The sequence below is a fragment of the Gopherus flavomarginatus genome, chromosome 1 (genome assembly GCF_025201925.1).
Source record: "Gopherus flavomarginatus isolate rGopFla2 chromosome 1, rGopFla2.mat.asm, whole genome shotgun sequence".
NCBI lineage: Eukaryota > Metazoa > Chordata > Testudines > Testudinidae > Gopherus > Gopherus flavomarginatus.
In genome coordinates this window covers 204,873,353-204,893,623 of record NC_066617.1, presented here as the reverse complement: position 1 = coordinate 204,893,623, position 20,271 = coordinate 204,873,353, and the positions used below count along the sequence as shown (strand labels likewise).

At 41.5% G+C, this 20,271-nt stretch overlaps 1 protein-coding gene across 1 annotated transcript in view; it reads right to left on the bottom strand.

Moving 5' to 3' along the window:
* Window positions 1–20,271, bottom strand: part of SIM2 (SIM bHLH transcription factor 2) — a 67,899-nt gene that overhangs the window by 19,403 nt on the left and 28,225 nt on the right. Inside the window, exons 5-6 of the mRNA XM_050929209.1 lie at window positions 8,814–8,899; window positions 6,492–6,691 (exon numbers count right to left, since the gene is read on the bottom strand). Of these exons, the coding sequence (XP_050785166.1) occupies window positions 6,492–6,691; window positions 8,814–8,899 (286 nt within the window). The remainder of the gene's footprint in view (window positions 1–6,491; window positions 6,692–8,813; window positions 8,900–20,271) is intronic.

Genomic DNA, 20,271 nt, shown 5'->3' with positions numbered 1-20,271 from the left:
GTGAATACATAAGCATTGCCATATGGAATCAAAGCTGAGATCTATCTAGTCCAGTACGCTGACAGCAGCCAGTATCAGCCACTTCAAGGAAGGTGCAAGAAAGTCCGCGGTAGGCCCTTATAGGAATAGTCCCACGCAATACCATAGAGATCAAACTACATGACCCAAGTGGTCTTTCCTGTCCTTGCTACTTGATAGCAAAAGCTACTCTAAATTACATCAAGAAATTTAACCACAGTTAGCTTTGTTCGTTTATCTATGTGTTGGTGGCATTTACACTCCCATGGTCTTTCTCCATCTCTAATGGCAGAGCAGCGGTACTTCACTCAGTTTCAGGATAATATAGCAATCCTGTAAAATGAATACAAGAGGCGTTGCACAGTGTAATCAGGTCTTGCAAATAACCCGAACTCCACTTTTTGATCATCACACCTTTTGTTTTCTCTTTCCTTAGAGCTTCTTGCACTGCTTGGCCCTGCAGAGAAGCAGGTCTTTACATACACTTTTATACTGACATCAGTTGGAGGGAAAAGGTGCTTTGTTAGTTTTGTGGGAGTGATGCGGGGGAGGTAGGAGAAGCGAAAGGAGGAGAAAGAAAGAAGGCTCCTTTAGTGACTTTTCCCCTACACACACATTAATCCCTCCCTAAAGATTCCCCAACATGGCAACCTTTCTTTCATCACGGAAAGATTTAGATGCATTTTCCTTAGGGGCTGTCAGTGATGTTTTTGTACACCAACATGAAGTGGAGGTCGCTTGAGGGTAAAATGAAGAGCTTCCTCCCCCTGCAAGGTATGTGTTGGAGTGGGAGCAGAGTGAGGAGTTGGATGTGACCTGCACAGCACCCCAACTCTTTCCTGGGTCACAAAACTCAAGACCCCAATTCTGCCTTGTGCGCAGTGGTGCTATGATCAAGTGGGAAACAGTGGTTTATTTTTCATGAATATGGTGCATACCCGTGTGTGGTTGTTTGACGGGTTACCTGCTATGGAGTTAGATCAAAAGGGTTTGTTAAGGAAACAAAGCAGGAAAGGTAAACCAATGGCCTACAAAAGGAGCATCCCAACAAACACAATGCCCAGGTTTATAGCTAGGAAGAGGGGACTACTCAGCAGCCCCAATTAGATAGCTGTTTTGCAAGGCTGAGGAGAGAGATGTCAAAGGGAACACTCAGACATTAGAGCAGTGGCTCTCAACTTTCCAGACTACTGTACCCCTTTCAGGAGTCTGATTTGTCTTTCATACTCCCAAGTTTCACTTCACTTAAAAACTATGTGCTTACAAAAACCAGTCATAAGAATACAAAAGTGTCACAGCACACAATTACTGAAAAAATGCTTACTTTCTCATTTTTACCACATAATTGTAAAATAAACGAATTGAGATATAGTGTACTTACCTTTCAGTGTATAGTATATAGAGCAGTATAAACAAGCCATTGCCCATATGAAATTTTAGTTTGTACTGACTTTTCTAGTGTTTTTCATGTAGCCTGTTGTAAAATTAGGCAAATATCTAAATGACCTGATGTACCCCCTGGAAGACTTCTGCATGCCCCCAGTTGTACACATACTCCTGGTTGAGAACCACTGCATTAGAGGACTCTGGGCCTAGAAAAGGATGGGGGTTGATTGAGTGGCCTGGTGGCTGCCCAGGGTATCTGTGAAAGCTGACAGCTTGGCAAGGAAAAAAGAGACAGGGCCAGGCTACGTGATCAGAACAGTTTGTTTCTCTCAGCAAGAGCTGGGTTGTTAGCTGGGCTGAGGGAGAATAACAAAAACTGGCAAGGAAAGATTAAGATGTACCAGACCCAGAAGTATAGGACTAGGACTACAATTGGTTTTATCCTTTGCTCTATGGCAGGGGTGGCCAACCTGAGCCTGAGAAGGAGCCAGAATTTACCAATGCACATTGCCAAAGAGCCACAGTCATATGTCAGCAGCTCCCCCCGCCAGCTTCCAGCACCTCCTGCCCATTGGCAGCCCCACCAATTAGCACTTCCCCCTCCCTCTCGATCAGCTGTTTTGTGGCATGCAGGAGGCTCTGGGGGAAGGCGCGAGGGCATGGCAGGCTCAGAGGAGGGGGTGGAGTGGGGGCAGGAGCTGTGGCAGAGCAGTGAGCACCCCTCAGCACATTGGAAAGTTGGCACCTGTAGTTCCAGCCCCAGAGTTGGTGCCTGTACAAGGAGCTGCAGATTAACTTCTGAAGAGCCGCATGTGGCTCAGGAGCCACAGCTTGGCCACCCCCTGCTCTATGGACTTTGTACTTTTGGGGAAATGCATAAATAATGCCGATTAATCCCCTCTATCCATACAACTTGATGGGGATTAAATTATATGTTATCACTCAGGAAAGAGACCTTTGAGTCCTCATGGATGGGTCTCTGAAAACACCTACTCAATGTGCAGTGGCAGTTAAATAAAGCTATCAATATGTTAGGAGCCATTTGGAAAGGGATAGATAATAAAACAGAAAATATTAATGCCACTATATATGTCCACGGTACACCCACACTCTGAATACTGTGTGCAGTTCAGGTCACTCCTCTCAAAGAAGAGATAGTAAGGCAATAAAAATGATTAAGGATATGGAACAGCTTCCATACGAGGGGAGATTAAAAAGGCTGGGACTGTTCAGTTTAGACAAGAGATGGCTAAGGAAGGATATAATAATGGTCAATAAAATCATGAATGGTGACGTCTATAAAATCATAATGGTTTGGAGAAAACGAATTAGGGAAATGTTATTTAGTCCTTCACATAAGCCCTTCATATAGACATCACCCGATGAAATTAATAAGCAGCAGATTTAAAACAAACAAAAGGAAGAACTTTGTCACACAACGCACCATCAACTTGTTGCCATGAGATACTGTAAAGGCCAAAATGATAATTGGATTCAACAAAGAATTATATAAGTTCATGGAGGATAGGTCCATCAGTGGCTATTAGCTGATGGTCAGGGACACAACTCCATGCTCTGGGTGTCTCTAAACCTCCAACTGACAGAAGCTGGGACTTGTTGACAGGGGATGGATCATTTGAAATTGCCCTGTTCTGGGTGTTCTTAAACCTCCAACTGGCCACTGTCAGAAGACAGGATACTGGGCTAGACAGACCATTGGTCTGACCCAGTATGGACATTCTTATGTTCTGAAGGCCCCATCTGAGTCATTTTAATCTACTCTCTGGTCACAGGTTCCAGCAGTGAAAGGGCTGAGAGGTGCCAAACTCAGTTGGGCCTGTCACATTAACACAGCTGAGAAACAGCCCCAGAGACCCATCTAAGAGTGGTTGGACCACAAGGTTCCACCCAGGGTGAGGTGTATGAAGCCAGGCCTGTCACATAAGGGGTGTACTGGAGAGTGATTAAAAGAGGTCTAAGGCACAGTTCACCCTGTAACTGTGAGAGGTGCACTGAACTACTCCACCTTAAGCCCTGTTTAGATCTCATTTACATCAGTCACTCAGATCTCAGTGCCATTAAAATGAAGAGCGTGATTTCATGTGGCTTTCTTGCTTAACTAATGATCAAAGATGGGCTCAAATCCAAACCTAGAGCTGAATATCTCCAGCTGTTGGATCTGTATCCCTAGTTTTGCAGCTACCCCTACAATGATCAAACAAACCCCTGATCTGAATACACTCAGAATTTGGAGAAGTTTGATTCTGGATCTGAGTTTTGCAGCCTTGTTTATTTCTACTCCAAACATCCCTGGTTTCCATCTTGGGATGTAAAAGGGACTCTGGAGTGTGTGAACAAGTTAAACAGAAAGGAGAACAGAGCTGGCCAAAATTATCTCATCTCCCCTCCAGTGTCCCTTGAAATTGTGGGAATGAATGGATGCATACAGTAAAGCAGCAGCCACAGATCACTTTTGTGGGCTGGAATTAACTCTTAAATTAAACTATCAAAACTATTTCTCCTTAAAGCAGATATATTTAGTTGTCTTCTCCTATTACCATTTAGGGCATGATTATGCCCTTTCTTTGTGGGTACACTACAGGTGGGAGGTGGAGAGAGTGCAGGGGAATACCTTCCTGGCAGGAGGTAATGATAATTTGGACAGCTGGACTGGGGAGTGCTAGGGGAAAGGCGCTGGCCAGCATTACCAACAATGCTTGATATTCCAGAAGTTCATCTTTGTGGCACAGGAGCAGGACCGCAACCTTGTGCTTCCTGGCAAGTGTGGGGACAGTGCTGGCAGTATCTTTTTTCAGTGGTGTGACAGGAGCTTTTGTTCACTGTGCTCCTATCAGCACCTCTGGATAGACTCTCATGCCTCCAGGCAACTCCACTTAGAATCACATGATGAGAATTCTTCCATTATCTGCCCTAATTAGGCCTCAACTTAAGTACTGTGGCCAATTCTTGGTGCCACATTTCAGGAAAGATGTGGACAAACTGGAGAAAATCCAGAGGAGAGCAACAAAAATGATTAGAAGTCTAGAAAACATGATTTATGAGGGGAGATTGAAAAACTGGGTTTAGTCTGGAGAAGAGAAGACTGGGGGAGGACAATAATTCTGAAGTACATAAAAGGTTATTACAGGGAGGAGGGTGAAACACTGTTCTCCTTAATCTTTTAGGATAGGACAAGAAGCAATGGGCTTAAACTGCAGCAAAGGCAGTTTAGGTTGGACATTAGGAAAAACTTCCTAACTGTCAGGGTAGTTAGGCAGTGGAATAAATTGCCTGAGGAGGTTGTGGAATCTCTGTTATTGAGAGCAGGTTAGACAAATACCTGTCAGAGATGAGTCTTCAGAATACTTAGTGCAGGGACTAGACTAGAAGGCCTACTGAGGTCCTATTAGAGCACCTCTTCCTCATCCTATCTTAGCTCTGACATGTACAGGCATATTGTTGAGCCTTAGGTTGTATCTACACTAGAAATGCTACAGCACCACCGCTTCAGCACTGCAGTTGCACCACTGTAGTATAGACGCTTACAACAGTGATAGAAGGGGTTCTTCCATCACTGGAGTAAAACCATCTATCTGAGAGGCGGTAGTTAGGTCAATGTAAGACTTCTTCTGGCAACCTAACAGCGTCCATACCGGGGCTTAGGTTGCTTAACTAGATCGCACATAATGCGAAATTTTTCACAGCCTTGAGCAACCATAGTTAACCCAACTTAAATTGATAGCCTAAAGCACTGAAAGTTGGTCAGCAATATTGGATGCATTGCATTAAACATGCCAAAAAAGAGAGAGGATTCCTAAAACAACTTGTAACTTGGTACTGCTAGAGAAGGCAGGGGGCTGGACTCGATGACCTTTCGAGGTCCCTTCCAGTTCTAGGAGATTGGTATATCTCCAATTATTACCTTATTACCTTACCTAACTTGCATTTCAGCACAGGGCCTCATTGAGCTTAGCCTGGAGAGACAGCCTGCTTCTGAGTGTTTAAATTTTTCTGCAAAACTTCTCCAATGTATTGGTCATAGACTTTTTTACCATTATGTATGAATATCATTTCTTTTCCTTGAAACTCTAGCATGTCACAGAAGTCACCAAGTAGGTCAAATCTTGTTTCACAGTCCTAGTACTGTGGGGTGGGGATTTTTTTGGGAGATGGGGCAGGCGTGAGTTAGAATTATCTGCCTGTTGGTAGTCAAACCTATAAGACTGAAAATTTGCTGGAAGGTTCTTCTCTTGGGACATCTAAAATTGGACCATACGGATCAAAGTATATTGTAAGGCATAATTATATGTTGAAAAGAGATTAATTAGTCACTTCATGTGTCTCTTTGAGCTCAGATTTGTGCTTTTCCATTGCCCATGTGGGAGTTCTTCCAGGCATCCATATGGGTTGTATCGGTATGGGTTGTATCGGCTGAGATGGTTCTATTGCCTATTTCACATAAATCCCGGCAGAGCTTGTGCACTAGGCAAGCTGTCCCAATAGTTATTATTTTTCTGAAGAGATTTAAATATCTGTTTTCTTTTTTAAAGGCCATTTGACTTAACTCACTCGTATCTTTTCATAAACCCATAATGTAGGCAAGGTTAGGGACCTTAGATAGGTAGGCTGGTCTTACAGCTAAGGCACTGAACTAGGACCATGGATTTCCTGTGTTACCTCGGTCAAGTCACCTAATCTCTCTCTGACTCAGTTCTCTACCTGTAAAACAGGCACACTTTTTATCTGTCCTGCCTGTTAACATGGTAAACTCTTCAGGACATGAAATGTTTTACTGTGTTTGTACACTGCCTACCCTAATGAAGCCTCTGGACACCACCATAACACAGATAACTATAGATCAGAATCAGGTTCCGTAGGCTTGATATTTTGAAGATAAAATATTGCCTTATTTACAGAGTCATTTTGAAAGTTCTGCATATATTTACAGTGCTCAAGTTCAATTTTAATGTCGTCATAGTTAAAATATACCTAAAAATTTAGTATATTGAAGTATTTAGAAACCCCTATAGTTTGACAAAACTTAACTTCCAGATGCTATATGATGGAAACCAAATCATTTTGCTTACCTGGAATCTAGGAATATAAGTTTTAAGTCCAGACTTGCTCTGAACATGAACATGTTACTGTGAAGCTTGATCTCAGTGATTGCACTGGGAGGCAAAGACTGACCCACAGCCACCAGTCCTACAATTTGGTAACAGGAATCATACAAGGACATGTCCAGCATATACTGACGTATCTTCAAATAGCCACTGCAGTGGATCACCTGGCATGGAAAGAAAGCATAGTTGATATTTGATGGTATAGGAAGAGGTCTTACAAGTCAAGAGAGCATGTTGGGAGCATCTATTTCTCAGTCTCTGCTACATCTATTTCAATGGTGATACAAACAATTTCTCTTAACACCATTTGTCTGGCTGCATAGTTTGCTAAGACTGTTAAGTGTTTTATTTGTAAGTAGAGATGCAGTGATGCTGTGTACCTGTGTTACTGTCACCAGCACATAGTAATCTGGTATTAAAATGCCATATGGACTGCTCTCCAGTTAATGCTTTAAATTAAGATTATCTAATATATATTTAATGTAGATAGAATAAGATAGTTATTGTGCATTAACCAAATAAACTGAAATTTGCCTTTGATGGTGACTTAATCATGCAACAGACATACATATTCCAAGCTATATTTTAACAGCCAGTTTGAGGTATCAAAACTACTTCTATTGAATTTGTTTTTCATTATGACAAAAGACAGATACATTTTAAAAGACTTTTGAATGTAGCCCTAATTATAAATGATTAAATATATATTTAGACATATTAAAAGTGTTGCTTCTTTCCAGTCAGGATTAGTGATCCCTGTTGACAAATCAACAATGCCAATGTCTAGGGGCCAAATTATAGCCTGACATACATGTACATAATTCCAGTTGCCATCCATGAGAGTTGCATGCGTATATCTGATGCTAAAATTAAGCTATTAGCCTGTAACAAGGGATAAATAATGATTTGGGTCAACAAAGGTAAATGCAAAATGCTCTTAGAAACTCTTTTGAGGAACATAAATATTCTTAGTTTCTAACGGCTACTATTTGGCTATGCACACTCTTGCAAGGCTCAGTCCCAAATATCATGTGAGAAACTCCACGAGTATCAAAACCACATTCTATATATCCCTCAGTTTATTTGTATATTTCCTTTGTTTTGACTTGTATGTTCTTCCAGTAAAAAGGAGAGTGTGTCAAATGCCTTAAGCAATCCTTGGTAAGCCATTATTTATATATCTAAAAATAGATTCCTCTTAAGGCTCCCCGATCAAACATTAATTAATATGGTAGTCAATAATAACCCAGTGATAACTTACTTAAAATCTCCCATCAGAGCCTCCTCGTTCCCTCACAATTAGGCATATTTGGTTTCCCTTGCACTTAGGCTATTCAGATGGTGCTTTCTGAAGTGCTCAGCATTGGCCTAACCTTGAAGTCATTGACTGATGAGAGCAGAGTTAGGGCAATGCTGAGCGCTCCAGAAAATCACATCTTTAAACAATATACATTGTAATCAGGTAATAAAGCTTCAAGGGAGAAAATGGCACATGATTCTGCTTGCTGACAAATTGTAATCTAAGAAACAGAGGGATGTCACCACCTACTCTTTTTAAAAAAAATGTTTAAATATAAATTATGGATTAGAACAATGTACATTGCAGGACAGTTGAGCAGCCAGGACTACACTTTCAGGAATAATTGTTCAAATTTAAAAGGGCAGGTAAATGTCTGCACCTTGGAAGAATTCTAAAAGAATAGCAAGTCACTCTAAGGTTTTCTCTCTCTTGCTCTTGAATAAGTCATTTATTTTCAGTAGAACTGTGTGTAAGGTGCCTTTCTCAGCTGCTGCTTAGGTAGCAGAAATATGTTGTTTAGCTTATGGGAGAATAAATGCAGAAAGTAAAGCTGAAAATATATGGCTGAATGGCAGGTGCTAATGTAGGATTACAGTATTTACTATCACCCATGCTCAAGTGCAGTAACTATTAAAACAATGTATGCTAAGAGGTTGATAAATAAACCTGAGACTGTGGTAGACATCAATCCTGAACTGAGATATACAGGCAGATGGGGCCATATTCTGATATCCTTACTCATCCTGAACAGTACAGGGAATAATCTCATTCAAATCAATGGGATTACCTGTGGAGTTAGGTAGTAGTCAGCATGAGCATGGGTATCAAAATCTCGCCTATAGCTTCAAGGTGTACTGTTACATTAATAAGAAAATCTGCATCCAGTGGTGGTATTCTGACTCTTTTCAGCAGCAGACTTTGTTTTACAGCTACCCATATAATAAAACCACTTACTCTTTGAACATGGAAAGGCTTCAGCACGTTACCTTGTAGCCGCTACATGTCAAGCCTGCATTCCTCTTGGCCAAGACACACTTCATCCGGAGAAAAAATGATCTCTCTATTTCATACTCTGAAAGCATAATCCCATAGTTTTAATTATTAATATAGGTTTCAAAAAAATCACCCATAACGTTGACTTTGACCATTTAACCTAAGTATTTGCAGGGTATTTCAGCCATTTCTATTAACCTTTGTATTGTCATTATTATTTTTTGGGAAAGAAGGCAATAGGAAGATGTCTGTGACACATCTTTGTCCCCATTCATGGTCAGCTGTCTCTGCCAAGGTCACTGATAGTTGTGATTTATTTTAAAGGTTAAAAGAGTTGGGGGGGTGTTACATTTTGGGGTTCACTCAAGCCAGTCAGGGGTTCAGTCAATGCCTGCTTTGTAATCCTGTATGTCTTGTGACTGCACAGCTCAATTTGATCTCTGTGATGGGTCCTGGTCAGGCCAACCAGTAAAAATCTGGAAAGAAGACAGTGGAGAAGAGAGAAACTGTCGTGAACAAAGAGTGTATCTTGCCAGATTAAGTTTTAGACTTCTAGATGAACGTGTTGACTTTTATTTGCCTTCAACCATCTCTACCTTTATTCCTTTTACTTGGCATCACTTAATCCATCCTCTTTTCTTAATAAATGTGTTTTGTTGTCATTATAAATTATCAGTGCTGGTAAAGTTCAGTAAAGTGTGTGATTGTGTTAAGCTGGCAGGTTGGAATGTTCTACTTTCTCTGTAGAGGCAGTGAACCTACTGCTTTTTCTGAGAGGGTCTAATGAGTGGAACCGGATCCTGCAGAAGGATGATTTTGGGGTGAATTCAGGCCTGGAAGGGAACTAACGTCAGCTTGCAAGGTCTATCCAAGTTGGGCGAAGCCAAGGTCAGGCTTGCAGCCTGCTGGCAGGCTACTGAGGTGAGAGCTCTGAACCAAAGCTACACAGCCACAAGACACCCAGGGCTACAAGGCAGACAATGACTGAACCCCTTACTGGCCTGGGTGAACCCAAGAATGTCAAAGGCATTGAGTCTCCAAGCTTTAAATAAAAGGCCTTTCCATTGAGCAGTGACATCTTAGCCTCTGCTGGCCTCAAGGCCAGGGTTTACAAATTCAGTCTCGCATATGCAGGATCTAAAGGCAACAGGTGAACCACAGATCAATATCTTGGAAGCAGCGAAAGAATAGGAAATTTATTGGAAAGTTCATGTTGTAATCTCACTGTACACTGCCAGTCCTTGGGCCAAAACTTGCAAGCCTAGACTCGTTATCAAGTTGCTACCTATTCAGGGCACCAACAAGCAGGCTCTTCTTAAGAGAAGTTTTTAAGCAAAATGTTTTTAATGGAAAAGTCACTGGTTTTTTTAATTAAGCCCTGCTCAGGTGCATAAATATCTTCTTTTAAATATTTAAAATCCTCATGTAGCAATTTTTTTTTTGAGAAATACCTACTGCAGTTCTAATATATCCAAAGATAATCAACAGTTCTACCCTTTTGCTATGAACACTACTGTGATGGGTTTCCCCCAGGGTGCCATGTGGAACTGGGATACCACAGGGCCCTCTGACCGATCAGCCTGGGCTCCCTCTCACACTGTGCTGTTGTGACAAGCTGCAACGCTCTCCAGCCTGCACTTTCATCAGCATTCACACAGGTAGGGACTCACCCAGCTGCAGTTACATGCAGTGTCTCTAACCACCAGCTTCCCAGCCTAGGACCCCAGAGCAGTACTGTCCTGGCCTGGTCAAATCTGGCTGGTATTTGGGTTTAATATCCAGTCCGCCTCTCCCTCAATGTGAAGAGAACAATGGTAACCAAGCAGAGATTTTCCCCAAGCACTCCAGTCAAAGCTCACTGGTGTGGATTAAAACATAAAATACATTTATAACTACAAAAGACAGATTTTAAGTGATTGTAAGTGATAGCAAACAGATCAAAGCAGACTACCTAGCAAATAATCAAAACACGCAAACTAAGCTTAATATATTAAATAGATTGGATATGAATTAGCAGATTCTCACCCTAAGAGATGATACAAGCAGGCTACAGATTCTTAAGGGGCAAGCTGCATTTGCTTTACAGCTTGGAATTCCCAGGTGTTTCAGTCACAGCCTAGAAATCCCTTTAGCCTGGGTCCAGCACTTCCCCCAGTTCAGTCTTTGCTCCTCAGGTGTTTCCAGGAGTCTTCTTGTGTGAGGAGTGAAGAACCCCAGATGATGTCACTCCCTGCCTTATATAGCTTTAGCATATGGCAGGAACCCTTTGTTTCAAAGTTTGGTTCCCAGACTGGTTTGTGGGAAAATACTGACATCCCAAGATGGGAGTCCAGAATCATGTGGCCTGGTCACATGACCGTGTAGAGTCATAGCAGCCATTACTTACAGGCTGTTTGGAGTGTTCTCAGGAAGGCTCTCCAGCTGGGAGAAAAGATTCTCCTAAGGCCTATTGTTTTTCCTAATGACCTATTACCCTGAATAGGCCTTTCCCCACCCACTATCTCAACTGAAAGCATCTTGTGTAGTGAGCATTACTCAGGTGTAACTACATTTGAAGTACAGATACATAGTCGTATTTATAGCTTCAGATGCACAAATGAGACATGCATACAAACAACAATCATATTCAGCAAATCATAATCTTTCCAATTACACCTCACATGACTTATCTTGCATAAGATGCATCATAATTATGCTATAATCATATAATAATAATATCACTATGAAGAATATGGGGTGCAGTATCACAAACTACCATTTTGGCAGGAATTGACAGAAGCAGCAGAGGAATCTCACTCTGTACTTCAATGAATGGGCACTTTGAAAGGTGTTTTCGGGTAAATTTCAACACACTGATTTTTTCACAGCCTTAGAGCTTGATCCAAAGCCCACTGAAGTCAATTGGAGTCTTTCCATTGACTTCAATGGGCTTTGGATTAGCCCCTAGTATATTGTTCTAACAACCTGTCTTAATTTGACTTTACTACAAATTTTGTGCCGTGTAATTTTTATGCACCGTTCACCCAGTTAACACCTGCAGTTGCTTTAGCCTCAGATGCTATATAGAAACTAACTCTCTGCATTATACTCTATTTAAAAATCCTAGAAAACATCTGCAGAAAAAGGAAGCACTTTTCATGTTAGAGCTATGCTTAACGGAAAAAATGAAATACACATTGAATCTCACCTAGTATCATCAACCTTCCAAATCAACTGCTTTTCCTGTTCATTGAACTGAAAGCCCAAGAATTTCCTTACAACTTACTGTCACTTCATGCCAAAATGCCACCCTCTGTATTATTTCAGAATTATGGTTTTACTTTTAACGTTCAATAAAATATTTTTAAAGACCACTTTAGGATTTTTACAATAATATTAAATTGCACTGGAATTCCAGCAAAATATTGGAATTATCCATTTAACTTACTAATGCAAATTAGTTTCTTGTGGGAACAATAGGCACTTTAATGAACTGGCATATCTACTATCAAGTTTAAATAATGATAGACACAAGCAGGTGGGCGGACGCTGTACAGTATGCATCTCTATGATAGAAGAATGGTCCTGGGATTAAGGCATGGGATTTGGGTGGGTCTGAGTTCAGTTCATGGCTTTGGCACTGGCTCCCTGTGTGATCTTGAGCAAGTCACTAACTCTGCCTCAGTTCCCTGTTTGTAAATTAGGGACAATACTTTCCTCCCTCACGGGGATGTGAGAATAACTTCGCAACCATTAACGAACAGATGGTGATGGGGGCCAATAAACACCCAGATGGATGATGAACAGCAATTTTTTTGATAAGTTATTTTCTAAAGATCATTTGTGGAAGTGGAAGCAGGGTCTTAAGCAACAGAACTAATAAATTTTATCAGAAATATTTCTGTAGCACTAATTTTACAATTCTGTCGAGAATAGGTTTTGTGTACACAATAGTTCCAATACACAGCCTGGCCTTCATGAGTCTGTAACAATAGGGCAGTGGCAAACTAGTAAGGTGGCAGTTTAACAATTTCTCCCTTCCTCAATATTAAAAATAAAAAGTTCTCAATCTCTCAGGTTTCATGGTGAGGAATGATTCTCTCCAGGGAAATTCCACCAAGTTTTTAGCTTCTTCCCTATAGAACTTTGACCTGATGGGTCAGCTTCTCTAATACTCGTATTTCCCATACTTTTTGAGATGAGTCAATTAATTTAGAGGAGTCACATCGCTTCCACCACCTTATAATTATGATTCTTGCTGCAACTATCAAATGGGTAATCATTTATTTGTGTCTGTTATACAGTACAGAACTTTTGGGGAAAATTCACAAAAACACCTGTCATCTCCTTAAAGGAGTTTCCAACCTCTTTTTTCAAAGTGTCTGAATTTTTGGACAGATCCACCAGATGTGAAGAAACCAGCCCACTCCATAACACTCATTTCAGCTTTTGCCCATGTCTGTACCATAGATGACTCTAACATAGTTTTCTTTTATAAATGTGTATGTTGAAGTGTAGGGACTGCTGTTCCAAATACTCTCCCAATCCTCATCCTTAATTCCCTTGCACAAATCTGCATTCCACCTCTTCATGAAAAGTGTTTCCTCTAAGCAAAAACTGAAAATAATTTTATAAGGTGGAAAGCAGATCCTTGTGCTTCATAATAGTGACAAGTAATTTTTCACTGTTAATTTTTTTCTCAGATTTACCTTTAAGATGATGTGTTGAAAAATGCTGCAATTGCAGATATTGGTACAGTACAATGGAACTTTAGTATTTCTTGAAAGCTGATTTTTTAATTCATGTTATCTGAATGTAACAGCTCTGAGTAGTTGCCTAACTCTTGTAATACAACTACGACGCCAGGTTTTAAAAAGTTTCCCAGAGTTTTATTAGGGTTGAATTTGGTGTTATGTACTATGGACATTAGAGGTGATGGGTCTGAGCTTAATTTTTGTTATCCCATGTCTCTATTGTTGCTCTCAGAAAAGGGTGGTTATATATTATTACAGATTAGGGCTGTCAATTAATTGCAATTAACTCACGTGATTAACTAAAAAAAATTAATCATGATTAAACAGAATACCAATTGCAATTTATGAAATATTTTGGACGTTTTTCTACATTTTCAAATATGTTGATTTCTATTACAACACAGATTACAAATTGTACAGTGCTCACTTTATTTTTTATTACAAATATTTGCACTGTAAAAATGATAAACAAAAGAAATAGTATTTTTCAGTTCACCTCATACAAGAACTGTAGTGCAATCTCTTCATTGTGAAAGTATAACTTACAAATGTATGGGTTTTGGGTTTTTTTACATAACTGCACTCAAAAACAAAACAATGTAAAACTTTAGAGCCTCCAATCCCCTCAGTCCTACTTCTTATTCATCCAATCCTTAAGACAAGTTTGTTTACATTTATGGAGATACTGCTGCCTGCTTCTTATTTACAGTGTTACTTGAAACTGAGAACAGGTGTTCACATGGCACTTTTGTAGCCAGCATTGCAAAGTATTTATGTGCCAGATATGCTACAGCACTTAACCCAAGGTTTAAGAATCTGAAGTGCCAATCAAAATCTGAGACACATGAGGTGTGGAGCATACTTTCAGAAGTCTTTAAAGAGTAATACTCTGATGCAGAAATTACAAAACTCGAACCACCAAAAAAGAAAATCAACCTTCTGCTTGTGGCATCTGACTCAGATGATGAAAATGAACATGCGTCGGTCCCCTCTGCTTTGGATCATTATCAAGCAGAACCTGTCATCAGCATGGACACATGTCCTGTGCAGTGGTGGTTTAACCATGAAGGGATATGTATCTATAGTGCATCTGGCATGTAAATATCTTGTAATGCCAGCTACAACAGTGCCATGTGAATGCCTTTTCTCACTTTCAGGTGACATTGTAAATAAGAAACAGGCAGCATTATCTCCTGCAAATTGTAACCAAAATTGTTTGTCTGAGCAATTGGCTGAACAAGAAGTAGGACAGAGTGGACTTGTAGTCTCTAAAGTTTTACATTGTTTTATTTTTGAATCAGTTATTTTTGTACATAATTCTACATTTTTAAGTTCAACTTTCATGATAAAGTGATTGCACTGCAGTACTTGTATTAGAGTGAATTGAGAAATACTATTGCTTTTGTTTTTTACAGTGCAAATATTTTAATCAAAAATAAATATAAAGTGAGCACTGTACGCTTTGTATTCTGTGTTGTAATTGAAATCAATATATTTGAAAATGTAGAAAACATCCAAAATATTTAAATGGTATTCTATTATTGTTTAACAGCGCAATTAATTGTGAATACTTTTTTTTTTAAATCGCTTGAAAGCCTTACTATAGACACAATATTTTTGGTTGAGAGATTATCTTAATCCAAAGAGTCATGTGGTGTTTGATGGTAGAACACTATGCCTGTTCTGTCTAGTTCTCACATTCGCCGGCTCTCCTGGGTTATCCAATACAGCAAATTTCTGCTTTGGTTTGCTGGATGATAATATTTTAATTTTTGGTAGCATTAGTCCTCCTTCTTGCCAATGTCTTTGTAGGGTAGCCTGTTTGTTTGATCTTGGCTTCTTGTGTTCTCAAATGAATTTGTTCATCAGGGTTGCCAATCATCAAGATGTTCCTTGGGATGATTATTGGTAGTGTATGGCAGACCAAACTGATTTTGAAGAAAGAATCGTTTTTACTGATACAATTTTCCCTACACGTGAGACTTTGTACTTTGACCAGTTTTCTACATCTGTTCTAACTTAATCAGAGGAGTATAATTAATATTATAGAGAACCTGCCTTTTTTGATATATTCAGACTTATTATAGTTTATTTTTAAACCTGAAACTTTATTAAATTCCAGGTTTTCCTCTTGCAATTCAAGGAGCCTTTTCTGTTTCACTCATATTTCTTCATGCTGCCACATTATCCTGTGCATGTGTCTGCTATAATGAACTCTGTACAGTATGCTTGAATAGATTCCAGCTACTCATTAAATACCATATATATGAGAAATCACACAGAAGTGAATGTAAAACCCACCATAAAGCCAATCTGAACACCAACCTTGCAACAAGAGGGCCAGGTCCTAAACCAAGCAACACATTATGAAGAAAACTCTAGAGAGAATATATTGTTTCTGGAATTTTTTAAATAAAAATTATTATATTTTAGTTTCCACAAAGTGTGTCATTTCAATTATCCCCTTTCCTTCTTTAGCTTGTACATTAGACAATACGTCTGACTTTGAGCACTGTTTAAAAATAAAATGGCCTGTTTATAATTTGGTGATTTGTTTTTTTTTTTTTTAAACTGTTACAGACCGTAAATGAAGTGCATCTGGCTATTTTGGATAATGAATTTATGCATTTGTTCACTCATATTGCACATGACTATGAAACAAGATGCTCCAAGCATTTCTGTGAAGTTATGGTTAGCTTTATGCAACCCTAATTATCCTTGGGGTGAAAGTATGAAATCTATCCTCATTGCTCTAACTCATCTTTCATCTCTTCTGAAAGAAGGCAGCTACTAAAATACAGGTATTTATATTCTTCTTGTAGTATGAGCTTAAAAAAGATCATCATGTTTCTTTCATGATACCCTGTGGAAAATAATGCATGAGAGAGGGAAAAGGCTACTACTTAATATCTCTGGCCCATAACTCAAAAGTTCTGCCAGGATGGGCGTTGCGAGACGGCAGAGGTGGTGGCAGCAGAAGATCAAGGTCACTGGGAGCGTGGGTGGTAATGAGACGGCTCGGGGTGGCAGGAGGGCAGAGGCAGAAGGATGACCAATGTTGCTTGTGGGTCGGGGCTGGCATACCCAGCGACTGGAGGGTGGCCTGGGAGTCCTTGAGAAAGTGGAGGGTCTTATCGGTTTTATCACTGAAAAGCTTATGGTTGTCAAGGGGGAAGTCCTCAAGTGTAGTTTGAAGCTCCTTTGGGAACCCAGTGGACTGCAGCCAAGAGTCACAGCAGAGCACTATCGCAGAAGCCAGGGACCAGGGCGCTGTGTTGGTGGCATCAACCATGGCTTGAAAGGCCACCTTGGCAACCAGCTTGCCCTCATCCAGGAAACTTTGAAAGTCCTGCTGCTTTGCCAGGGGAAGGAAGGCCTGCAAGTCTGCCAATTTAGTGTATGCCAGGAAGTTGTTCTTAGCCAGGTTGGCCTGTTAACTGGTGATGCAGAACTGGAGACCCACAGTGGAATAGACCCTGTGCCCAGGAAGGTTGAGTTTCTTCGCCGCCCAGTCGGGGGGGGGGGGGGGAAGGAGCGGGTTAGAAATGTTGTTGGCAGGCACGCTCCATAGCCACGTGGACCACCAAGGAGTTAGGTGGAGGGTGTGTGAACAAAAAGTCTGTGCCCTTGGATGGCACAAAGTACTGTTGCTCTGCCCACTTAGGGGTGGGGGAGCAGGAGGCCAGCATGTGCCAAACAGCCTGTGGGTTGGAGGATGGCATTGTGTATGGGCAAGATGGTAGGGGAAGGTCCAGGCGGTTGCAGGATGTCCCAGAACTGGTTCTGGGGACCCCGGACATTCTCCACAGGCAGACTGAGGGCTGCCGTCATGTGATGAAGCAGGGCCTGGTTCTACACATGGTCATCGGGAGAGCGGAAGAGAAGGAGGGAGGGATGAGTGCATCATGGGTGACGAAACCGGAGGTGCCAACAGAGCCCATGGTGCCGGGAATGGCCTGAGGGCCCTCGTAGGCAGAGGAAGGAACAATGTGGGTCGCGGATGGACGGTGATGCAGGCGCATTGGGAGTATGGGTCTCAAGCAGGCCAGTAAGGCTAAGCATAGGGGTTGCCGAACATCAGTGCTCCCTATGGGTAAGGGAAACACGGATAGGCAAATGGGTCATAGGCCAATGGATAAGGCTGGCTGCAGGGGTCTGGGCTGTAGGATCATGCCGGCGAGAAGGTGGGGTCAGGGTCTGAAGACCAGGCCAAGTCTGAAGATGGGTCCGGCAAAGGCAAGGCCACTGGGACCAGAAGCATGAATGGGACAACACCAGGAAGTCCAGGAGCAGGAGAGGTTCCGTGGAAGGGGACGGAGGCCCGAGAGCAGCCAGAAGGTCCAAGAGCAGAGGGTCCTAATGGCAGCATCAGCTCAGCCATTGGCACAGGTGTCTCGGAGTGCACAGGGCTGAGTGCGAAAGTCCGGACAGTCGTGGTGGTGTGGACGGTGCCAAAGGTGACAGCGGCCGGCCAGTCACTAGGGCTGAAGGCAATGCCAGCAGAGCGTGGTGCTTGGACATCCAGTCTGCATGAGAGCTCTTTGCAGCAGGAGTATTCAGGTCAATGCATAACTTCTCACCCAACCTGCATGCTTGGGGAGGCTATGCTGCATTTACAGGCAGTCCCCACTGGGGACCCGCCCTAGCATCCATGCCTTTGTTTCTTGTGTGCACAGTGGGATCTGAGTGGATGAGATGGTGGTGCTGGGTGGGAAGGTCCCATGAAAGTGCTCACCACCAATGCTGGTCAGTGGTCCAACAGATCTGCTGGTGCCAGATCCGATTGCACACATGAGCTCATAGCTTCCACCATAAGGAACTTGCACAGGTGAAGCTCTCTAGCTTTCAAGATACGTGATGGGAAGGAGCGACAGGTGCAATAGTGGGCAGCAACGAGGGCTTCACCCAGACTGTAAAGACAGCATTGGTGCTCATGGAGGAGGAGTGGGGGCAAGAAGCACAATATTTAAACCTGGCTTGCTGGGCATAGTCCCTGGGCTGGGTAAGTGTCCCAAAGGGAAAGTGCAAAGGAGTGGAGATCTAACTGACTGGCCATCAGTGTGATGGACAATATATACAATTAGAGAAAAAACTATACACAAAATAAAAAATGTAGAAGAATAGTTCTCTTAGCAAGCTAAGAGCACCAAAGAACAGGAATTCTGATTCTGGCCATGTGGTAGTAAGAAAGAACTGGAGCAGCGCCAACCTACACAGCCTCTTAAAGCCTCAGACACACCATGCAGTCGACGCACGTGCAGGTCAATGGACACTACTATGAACAGTTCCCGTGCATGCACATCCACATAGGGACCGCACATCTTGAAGAAGAATTGAAAAGTATAGATATATATGTTCGCATTTGATGGCTTTATTTACATCATGTAGAATATTTTTGCTCCTTTACTGATTTGGCAGGTTAAACTCGTTTTCACTGGATAATGTTCTGAATATTAGATGTGGGACATATATTTTGACAAGTAAAGTTAAATAAGCAAGGCTGTAAGCTAATGACTTTTAGATATTATTAATTTAAATGACTGCCATACGGTACTAGTTCTGCTCCCGGGAAACTTCAAAAAGTAACTTTATAGATTAAAACCTTGTAAATCTCTCCAAAATGATAATGGAGAGCTTTTTATTTGGACAAGGGACCCTGACAACTTGGGCAAGCTTTAAAGAGAAGGAAAACAACAAACTGAATTTAGAGTCAAAAATAACTCTGGGACATAAACTGATAAAAGTGGCTTTAATTTCTAATCCAGGTACAACACATATATTAGTGGAAATGCCCTTTACACCAGGGATTTATCTGAAGTCAAAGAAGATCAACAGCAGTTTATTTGAATAATAAACTATATGACAAAATTCACTGATTGGATGGAATCCTCACTTTTGAAGTCAATCACAAAAATCCCTTTGACTTCAGTGGGGCCAGGACTTCACTCTATACTTCAATAATTAATGAGTCCATACAGGCATTGAAAATACAAATGTAAACCAGCAATTTGATCTATTAAACAAACAATAAACACCATTCCATCAGTTTTAACTAAGCCAGATGCATGTCCTGAAGCAGTGGTTCCCAAACTCTTCACTCAGGCAACCCACCAGCTCCATTTTGTATTTTTTTGTGACCCACCCTCAGCTCTGGCCCAGCAATCCTAGTCCTGGCCTGCTGTGGAATGAGGGGGCAGGTTGAGCCCATGCTGCACCAGCAGTTCCTGTCCCATGATCCTGGGCCACACTCTCCATTCCAGGCGTTGTGACCTGGCACACAGTGTCAGCATCATTGGTTTGGCCCAGTTGCCCTGAAGGGGAGAAGTGTATGTTTGCCTAGGCCAAGACCTAGTGATGGATTAATCTGGTCCTGGACATGACGACCCATCTAAAATCTTCCCATGAACACACTCGTGGTCGTGATCCACCATCTGGCAAACACTGTCCTAAGGCCTAGAGTCATGCTTTTTGCAGGAAGGCTTTTGTATCAAGATCCCTAAGCAACACAGGAGGAAAAAACTGCTTAGATTCCAAATAAGATGTTGGCAACTGTTCATCTTAATTTCCACTAATACAGTATAGATTAGTGAAGAGAAAATATTCATACAGAAGCTGATTAAACAAATTTGCAAACTGGTAAAAACTCCATCTTTAGCACCACCTAGAATCCAGTGTATGATGCTAAAACATCGTCATGTGGAACAAAGTTGGTAAGGAG